Source organism: Papaver somniferum, chromosome 3 (assembly GCF_003573695.1).
Source record: "Papaver somniferum cultivar HN1 chromosome 3, ASM357369v1, whole genome shotgun sequence".
NCBI classification, from domain to species: domain Eukaryota; kingdom Viridiplantae; phylum Streptophyta; class Magnoliopsida; order Ranunculales; family Papaveraceae; genus Papaver; species Papaver somniferum.
The window spans coordinates 158,559,582-158,569,012 of record NC_039360.1 but is presented as its reverse complement, the minus strand read 5'-3'; the positions used below and the strand labels follow the sequence as shown (position 1 = coordinate 158,569,012).

The 9,431-nt window shown below is 37.8% G+C and overlaps 3 protein-coding genes across 3 annotated transcripts; 1 reads left to right on the top strand and 2 right to left on the bottom strand.

Annotated features, from left to right (window-relative positions):
- The first annotated feature begins 1,191 nt into the window (after nucleotides 1–1,191).
- Nucleotides 1,192–1,668, top strand: LOC113360179 (heat shock 70 kDa protein-like). The gene has a single exon (XM_026603716.1). It carries the CDS (start codon nucleotides 1,192–1,194, stop codon nucleotides 1,666–1,668), a length of 477 nt encoding a protein of 158 aa, XP_026459501.1.
- A 730-nt stretch (nucleotides 1,669–2,398) lies between these two features.
- Nucleotides 2,399–3,189, bottom strand: LOC113361742 (senescence associated gene 20-like). The gene has a single exon (XM_026604877.1). The coding sequence runs from the start codon at nucleotides 3,061–3,063 to the stop codon at nucleotides 2,488–2,490; it is 576 nt and encodes a 191-aa protein (XP_026460662.1). The 5' UTR covers nucleotides 3,064–3,189; the 3' UTR covers nucleotides 2,399–2,487.
- A 2,995-nt stretch (nucleotides 3,190–6,184) lies between these two features.
- On the bottom strand, nucleotides 6,185–8,861 carry LOC113357766. The gene is made up of 2 exons (XM_026601220.1): nucleotides 8,668–8,861; nucleotides 6,185–8,111 (listed from the first exon to the last, which is right to left on the bottom strand). The coding sequence occupies exon 2, from the start codon at nucleotides 8,108–8,110 to the stop codon at nucleotides 6,368–6,370; it is 1,743 nt and encodes a 580-aa protein (XP_026457005.1). The 5' UTR covers nucleotide 8,111; nucleotides 8,668–8,861; the 3' UTR covers nucleotides 6,185–6,367.
- Nucleotides 8,862–9,431: the final 570 nt, after the last annotated feature.

Sequence of the window (9,431 nt, the reverse complement as noted above, 5' to 3'; positions counted from 1 at the left end):
TCATGTGGGGGATTGTTGGAAAACCATTAATAAAAAATAATTTTTTTAAAGTTTTAATAAAAATTATTATTTATTGTTTTCTTTTGTGAATGAAACTTATTAGTCCCACATTGTGGAGTTTCCAATTTTTAGTAGTTTTAAGAAACTATATAAACCTTTTAGCCCCACATCGGGGAGTTTTTCTTCTTAAGTTGTATTTGTCAATTATACAAAAAAATTCACTACTTTTGTAAAATATATGGGAAAAGAGTTTCTCTATATTTAGAGGGACCCCTAAGGGAAAAAACATTTTATATTGTTTTCTCAAGTGTTCGAGTTTTTCCTTTATGGTTTTTTCGGAGTTGCCAAGCTCAAGTTGAGCATCTACTACATATACTAGTAGTAGGTGTAGTAGGGTGTTTTATCTTGGAGATATCCGTCCTGTGAGGGCTATAGAATCACTCTTGAGTGTAGCCGGGCGCTAATGTCTTAAGGGCAACGTGTTGAACACGTGACTCACTCTGTTTTTCCAAAGTTTTTCCTTGTTGCTGTTACAGAGATATGGGGAGCTCGTCCGTTTCATCAAATCGATCACTTCCATTATAAAAGAGCTAAGTATCAATAACTTTTGCTTATTTGATTTTTCCTTGTTTTTGATTGTTGCATCCAACAAAATATTGCACATGTTAGTAAGCATGCGAAGTGAAGACTATATAACTTAAACGAGGGAGATCGCACACATCAAGGTTGAGATGACACACCTGATGATGTCAGCAAAGTCATGAGTAAAGTGTAAAGATCTATGCGAAGTATAGTCTGTGCGAGAACGAGTGAGTGTACATGAGCGAGTGTATCGCATAGAGATTCCGAAAATAAAGGATCTCTTAGCTGTCATCCACTATGTAAATACATATATAAAGAGAAAAGCAGGAGAGAGAGAGAAGAGCTCCAAATACTTATTAATGGAGTCTCAATGTAATCCAAATGTAATTTCAACAATCATAGTGAACCCTAACCCCGTGGATGTAGATCACATTGATCAAACCACGTAAATCTTGTGTCTTATTTTACATTTCCATCATTTTTATCTTCATTTTCATGTTAAATAAGTTTAGATCTAAAAATTGTTGAAGGGGTGTTAGTTGTGGAATTTCCTGCAACTACAGTGTTAGTAGGGTAACAGTATGCTTTGATGTGGATTCAAATGGCATAATGACTGTGTCTGGCGAAGACAAGACATCAGGGAGTAAAAATATGATCACGATTACAAATAACAAGGGGAGGATCTCGAAGGCTGAGATTGATAGGTTGGTTCGAGAGGCTGAAGAATACAAGGCAGCGGATGATGAATACAAGTCTAAGGTAGAGGCAAGGAATTCCTTTGAGAATTACACGTACGAAATCAGGAAATACATAGATAATAGCAGAGAGAAGCTAGCATTGGATGATAAGAAGAAGATGGAGGATGCACTCGACCATGCTATTCAGTGGCTGGATAACAACGAACTACCTGACGTAGACGACATCAACAACATGTGGAAGGCGTTAGAAAGCGCATGTAACCCTACTACGATGTCGGGAGGTGCTGAACCCGAGATCGAGAAAACCAGCAAAACCGAATTAGCTGCCAAGGGAATCAAACTTGTTGCCGCCGGAGTTAGTTTGTTTTCTTCGCTTGGTTTGATCTAAGTTCTTCGCCTTTAGCAATCTTTAAGCCTTCTCATCATGTTTTTAGATTTAGTTTCATCTACTCACGTAATATCAGGTAGTATGAAGAAAGAAGAATTCTCACCATTTGGAAAGCCAGCCATCCCTCTGTTATAACAAAAACTTTCTTGGATTTGCTTCTTGTGTCGGCTCTTGTTATCCGTACGGACCGTACTTGTTTTAACCCACGCCCTTTCGGAGCTGGTCGCCTTAGACCAACTCGGACATATCAACATTCTTGATATGGCAGGCAGTAGAAAGATAATTAACAAGATAGATGTGGAGATATTAACTGCCCATCACTGATTTGTAACAGATGTGGGCTTTGCAAAATTGTAGCAATGCAAGAATCTTTGCTTTTCCGATTGGAAAGGGATGATTGACTACATTATGCATGACAGTTTCAGAAGTTGTGTCAGATTGAACTTGTTTAGTAGAATAGTTACACACGTGAATCAGCAGATGCATTTCCAAGTTAGGTTCAATTTTGTAGTTTTAGCTGAAGGGTTGACGCCAATAGGGAAACGGGTTCAACTTTTTGTACAAGTTTGTTTAGAATTTTGTGAAAGGACATTAAAAAGCAAGGATTTCATGTTTACTCATACCAAGGGTAGAAGAAGAATACAAGTCTTTTTATTTTGATATATAGCGTAGGTATTACAGCTTGCAGTAGAGCGTGATATATATATATATATATATACTACGCTCAGTGTACTACGCGTGTATATGTATATATCTAACCATTAGATGGATGGGCATTACGGCATATGAGCTATGGAATGTTGTTAGTGTTGTTCCTAGCTAAATGGCAAGGAGAAGACCTGGAACGGATTTCCCGATCGTACTAGAGAGCTTGCTCTCCCAGACAGCCGAGTTAACCAACGGAGAAGTCCTTGATGATTTTGAAGTGGAAGACTTGCTTGTGTTGCTATTCCAATTATTCTCAAAACGCTTAATCGTAAGGGATGTATTGAAGTACTCTCTTAATTGTGTAACTATCCCATTATCATCACTGACTGTCCAAACATGAACCCACGATACTAGACGACTGAGATGGCATCCTTCAACCACGACTAATGAACCAAAAGCAGTGATAGAACTTGGCACAAACAAGAACGAATCTTCAATATCTTCATGGTCATCTGAGGACGATGATGAAGACGCTGAGGAGGTTCTACTACCAGTACAACTATTAGAACTAGTCCCAGTGAGAAACTGCATCAAGTACTGGTGACCTGGTGGACCATGGTACCACCATTCTATGTCTGAAGCAAGCAGTCGTTGGATAGTCTCTACGTCTCGGCCGTTAAGGGCTTCGTAGAAGGCACGAATGGTCCTTCTATTACTTGCCTCCGTCAGTTCCTTTGTTTTTGCCATTGTACCACTTACCAATTCGAACCGCGAGTGCAAGAAAGACCTGTGTACTCCTGATAGCTTCTTCGAAATGATCAAGAAGAATATAGATATCGATAGACTATATTTGAGAGAAGCTCTTTCAATGGTGCAAATGAAAATTGGTAAGGATTGAATCGAAACGAGACAAGTTAAAGAGTCTCTTTTATAGGATCATTCTAGAGAGATTGGGATCTTAGTCGAGTACCCACTAAGTCATAAAACCACTTAATTAATCCATTGTGAGTTGCAGCTTAGATTATCCAAGCCCTCGCAACTTTCCAGATTAAACCGACCATTAATGGCTCTACTTGGATTACCAATGAAGAAGTGGCAAAAGTTATACATATATAACAAAAAAAATGCAATGTTTATAGCTAACTGAGGTGTTTTGCACTTCATTGTTAAAGTGGATTTGGTTGACAAAAATTATAAAATAACATGGTGATGCAAATGTTTGACATTTTTCTGTCTCGCTGACTCTTGTTTAGCTGCAAATATTCGAACGTGCAAATATAAACTTTGTGAATTTTAATAGCCATTTTGGAATTGCAAAAATAAAAATTGCGATGGACGAACTTTTTCTCATGGTATTTTCAAATAGCAACGAAAATTTACATTATATTTTGGAACCAAAATTAGCATGTAGCTGCTTGGTGTCCATGCAATATAGTAGTGCAAAAATCACACGGCTAATAAAATAAACAGAAAATTGGTCATTTGTCCAAATATTTTTAAAACACGGTTTTAATGGACGAGTAAAAATTAGTATGGGTGAGATGGACACAAAAGAAATAGCAAGGATGAAACTGGAATCATCCTGGCTTAAACTTAAAAAATAGCGAGGATGAAACAGTTTACATCCTGACTATTTTTATCATTTTGTCCTTTTAAACAGTATCAAAATCTAGATGTCTTTTTACCCAGAAATTATTGATTTTGGTCTTTTTAACCAATTTTGTGTAAAATAAATATGGTGGGCTTGCAAATTTGTAATGGTATAGTGCTAAGGAGTAGAGGTGTAAATTGGGCTGTGCCAGCAAGAGCACAGCCCAGCACAACACGCTAAAATTTGGGCGCAGCCCAGCACGGCACAACACGTGAGTTAAATGGGACGTGCTGGGTTTGACTAATTGGCACAGTAGCACAGCATAACACGCGGCACGGATAAGCACGTGGCCCAGGCCAGCACATCACGTTAAGAAAGCACGTCATAACAGGTACAAATACACCACATAACAAGGCATAATACATCACATTTTTTGTATATTTCACAAAAGAGTCACTGTTCAAGCTAGTTTTTTAACATTTTATGTGGCTTATTTATAACAACACATATAATACCTTAATATTTGGAAAATATATTTCAATATGGTTGTTATAATGTCGTCACCTATATTTAACTAGAACATTAATTTGTCTTACAATAATCCAATTTTATATTTGATGTGCTATTTCTTTTTATTGAATAAACTTGTTAATTTTACTTCAAATAATTTCAAATGACATGTTGTCTAATTAATTTCTCATGATAATGTCCGACTTAATGTATACATTAAGTAATTTCAAATTATTTATAGCACATGTGCCAGCACAACACGTTTATTCGTGTGCTGTGCCGGTGTGATGTGTTGTGCCTAGCTTTTGACTAGTAAAGCACAGCACATGGTACGTGAAGCACGTGAATTCGTGTGCCGGGCCGGCACGTTTTACACCTCCACTACTAAGGAGGGCCAAGGAAAGAAATGTGACAAATTTCATGGATAAGTTTAAAGTTTACAATCGGCAGAGTGGAATGCTGATGCCTGAATTCTATACTTGTATCATGGGGAATTAGAAACTCTGCATTGCCACTAGAATTAAGATGATCATCATCATCAAGTGTGGTTGTTCCTTCAAGAACTTTCTCTCTCAACAGTGTTTTAATACGTATTCTATTCAGTCGGGTGCGCAAAAGAGTCATATTTCAGTAAAGAATTAGTAAAAGATTCAATTGGCACACCGATAGCAATCACTTAACCTTTCTATTTTGAGGTCCAACATCTCCCAGCCTTAACCCCTCAATTTGCGTCCCTTGGGTTTTACATATTCAGTGCTACTTCTAATACTAGAAAGAGTGTGAGGAGTAAAATCTGACTCGTGTCCAACAAAATTCAAGATAAACAAGAAATGGGGCAATATGTCTCATCATCGACTAATTGGCCACTTCTTTTCGCCTTAAAGAGTAACAAAAATGTAGTATCTGGTTCAACAAAATTTAGCAAGGGACACTGAAAAATGAGAACAAGGGATAAAGTAAAGACATAACCCCAAAGTGGCCCATGAAATGGTCTTCTAAAGACCTGCTACAGTGCAAAAGACAATTGAAGAAACAAGGGACACTGAAACAAAGATGACAAGGGATAACGTATAGAACAATCCCCACTTCTTCTTTACCTTTTTCTTTTTCCAATCGAGCAATACAATTCTGCAAATCAAGGCACATTTAGAAGCAGGATGTATGGAAATAATGTACTAGTCCTCTCAGTGAAACCATAGGAGCTAACTGATGCCCTTGTAACTTCACTGGCTTATCTATCCTGGATCACCTATCTTTGTTTCTATCAGAAAACATGCTATAGGGATATGAGAGAGGCACGGGATCTAATTTGCCGATACCAAAATGTCTCCAGTGTCAGTGTGCTCCGAACAAGATTCAAAACAGACCAAGTTCATAACAAGCATGTAACAAGCACCAATGATTGTTTTAGTTATTCTCTTGATACAAGAGTGCTAGATGCAAAATGAATGCCCGCAATTCGCTGACTAAACCGAACTCAGCTAGCTAATAACCAGATGTGTACTTGATTTGTGACTCTTTCAGAGTTGAGTTTTACATGTTTCCGAGCACTAGTTAATGGATTTGTGACACAAGCTGGAAGACTACTTTACTTGCTACAGATCTAACATTTCATAAGTCTGTTAAGCATTACCAGAAAATTTGCTAAATATGCACAACTTACAACTAGTCTAAAACTCTAGTTCTATGCTCAGAAATTTACAATGCTGTTGAGAGAAAATCGAAGTTCATTGCAGTACCGTATCTACTTTCCTAATATAAGCAAACTGTGTAAAAAACTGCTCGCCATATTAGAATGAAACAGTATCTACAGATGTATATATATTTCGAACAGTAAGAAGAGACGGTGGAAATACAAAATGATATAAAAAGACGATTTTTTTTAGTGGAAGTACAGTACTTACTCTTGGATCGACTTCCCAAATCCCTGAAGACTAAAGGCCACATAGGTCACGGTGTTCCTGAACCAGGTTTATCACTTTCACGGCGAATCGATAAGGGAGAAGGGGGCTGCATGGTTCTGTCTTCATCTCCAATTGAAGACCCTTCCAACAATACAGGCATATACCTACTTGCCACATCATTTTCATTTGAAAATCTACTAGGGCTAGGGGAGTTCATCACTCCAGGGTTGGATGGGCTAGAGCTGCTCCGAAGTGGAGATCCTTGGCTCAATCTTGAGTGAACAGATCCACTCTCCCTAGCCAGAGGGTGCAGCATAGTTTGATCATCCCCATTCGTTTCTTTTCTGTAAAACTTGTCTTCCACGATATCATAAAGATCCCCAGTTCTTACCTCCTGAGCCAGAGAGCACCAACAACAGAAAAGCCACTGCATACAATCAGTAACTCCTGGTTTATGACAACAAAAGTTATTTGCAGGCAATTTGTATCTTTTCCTCATCTGAATCCTCCAGAAGCCCCCGTAGAGCAAACCAAATACACAAAGCGCGATACCAGTATAACTCATCACTTGCTGGACTATATCATTATGGATATTAATCGCAGCCAGGTAAAAGATGAAGAAAGGAGCCGTACAAAAGAGAATGAAAGTTGCTATGTGAACATACATATTACCGAAACCAAGTCTTTCCATGTTCCACCCGAAAACACAGAAACTACAGAAAAGTGTGAGATATGCAAGTTTAATGTCTTCCCATAGATCAAAGAGTCCTCCACTCCACTCAGGGTTGTTCTCAACAACCCTTTGATCGTCTCTTACTGTAAATGAGAATCTCTTTTGAAAAGATTTCCTTCTGCCAATGATAGGTTTATCAACCTGAGATTCGGTGATCTGATTTTGTGCTTCTACATCTGTTTCGCACTCATAATCCTTGCCAAGAGGGCTGACTATGGTGTATACTCCTGCAAATGCAACTGATCCGATAGCAACCGTTATGGTAATACCAACCCCGATGGCAGGCCGTTCAGATCTACTGTATCCCAAATTGAGGCTACACAAAGCATACTGCGCAAAACAGTTCAAATTGAGCAGAGCCACAACAACCATCATGTGAGCCCATTCGTGCGGTTTACGAGTACCATCCTTGCAGTAAATCTTCCGGAGTCTAGAAATATCTTCTGGCTTCCATCTACACAAAAGCACAAAGTGATAAAACCGCTTTGGGTGCTGATACAAACACATAAGAGTGAAAAGGGCATTCAGGATTTGATTGTTCACTTCAAACCAGGCATTTCTCGATGACTTCTTTGGTATTGCGTGGTTCAACATTCCTAGCATAACCATGGCAAGGATGGCACCTGATACAGCAACAACTAATATCCAAACAAAAAGCGCCATGTTCATAGGGTCTCTGATCCATTCTTTACTTATTTTCTTCAGAGAATCCCAATTCATGTCTTTAGATAAGTGCATACTGAAGCGCTCTCGAAAAGTCTTAAAACTAGTAGAAGAAGGAACTGCACGTGAAACATCATCTCTGCCCTCTGCAATCTGCCGGAACTTAACTGAGGGCGAAAGCAACCTTTGTGTGGAAGAATTAATATTCAAAAACCCGAGAGATCTAAAGACATTCAAAAACCCTTTTTGCGTTTTTTCCTCACTTAATAGCCCCGTCCGAGATACTGAAATGTTAAGAGGTGTTTTCGGCTTAACTTTATCAGGCATCCCACTGTGTGATTCTATTTCTTCCCCAACTCCCTTAGCGGCTTTCACATCTCCATTGGAACTCATCCTACCATCAAACAAGACAATTTTTTATCAAGTTTCACACAAGGCAAAAATAATATAAACAGACTCTAAGACTGCACATAATAAAATTCTCACTTCTCACATCCAAATTATACAAAATCCACATTCTTCATTTCACTTCAACATAACTAAGATATTCATAATACTCATCATAACAATGAATAAGCACTTTACTGGTACCAAAATTGGTTCAGTAATGACATTATGGTATACTAGGCGCTCTCCTAGGCTCCTTAGGCGCTAGGTAAAGTATTTCAACAAACCCATTTCTGAAAAATCACAAAATTACAAATAAAGGCAAAGAATCTACTGGAAAAGAAACCAAATCAGAACAACCCATTGTTCCAAACTCAAGATTTTGCTCTTTAAACTTAAAGATCTACTTGAAAACCTAGGTTAGAATCCTAACATCAAGAGTTACTGTAACCCCAAAACAAATTCACCCAAACTATCCAAAACCCACTTCATAAATCAAGAAATGAAATTGAAAATCTTAACAAAATCAAAAATTGAAGCCAAAAAAAGAAAGTTTCATATACCTTTCAGTCCTTCTTCTTCTTCTTCTAGGTTACTTCTTTCCACTGTCCATGAACAAACAGAAATGCCGCCAGAGAGATTAGTATTCTACTGTTGTTTAGATTTTAGAAGGTAGAGAGAGAATCTTGTGATTCTTCTTCCCAAGTCTTTTCTGTCGACTCGACCAATGACATTTATTAAACAAAGCAACTACTAAAATAAAAGATAATAAAGAAGCAATTAAGGAACTTAAATTATTATTATTCCTTAATTTAACTGCTGTCTTGATATTCTTTTTCATGTTGTCATCTCAATATCTGTCAGTACATGTGGCAGTCAAAGAACTGTCCGTTTAAATCTTAACGGTAACATAACGACAACTTCTTCATTCAAAATTTGGCAAAATTGGATTTAATCATTTGTACTTTTGTAGCATTTGCTCCCGCTTCGCCGGTGTATTACAGTGACATCTCCGACCATTTCATTAGAATGAGAATCCAAGTTACAGCAATAAAGACCAAGTGACCAGTTGGTCTTCTCTGGTCAGCTCGCAAAAACAAAATCTTGACTGTTATCGGTGAAAGGATAGCTAATAAGACATAATTTTTACAGCTCATTTAAAGTCATGTCCCAAAATCAAAATTTTCATTTTCCACCTTCTTGAGTAAACACTGTTATCCGGGTGGTTGCCGTGTTTACATTACGTGTGGGATGTGGACGAATAAGAAATTTTCATGTGAAAATATTTTACTTATATTGAAATGTGAAGGTGGGGCTTTTATAACAC

Coding starts and splice junctions, on each gene's coding strand:
- LOC113360179 (XM_026603716.1), top strand. CDS start 1,192: ATGACTGTGTCTGGCGAAGACAAGACATCAGGGAGTAAAAATATGATC.
- LOC113361742 (XM_026604877.1), bottom strand. CDS start 3,063: ATGGCAAAAACAAAGGAACTGACGGAGGCAAGTAATAGAAGGACCATT.
- LOC113357766 (XM_026601220.1), bottom strand. CDS start 8,110: ATGAGTTCCAATGGAGATGTGAAAGCCGCTAAGGGAGTTGGGGAAGAA.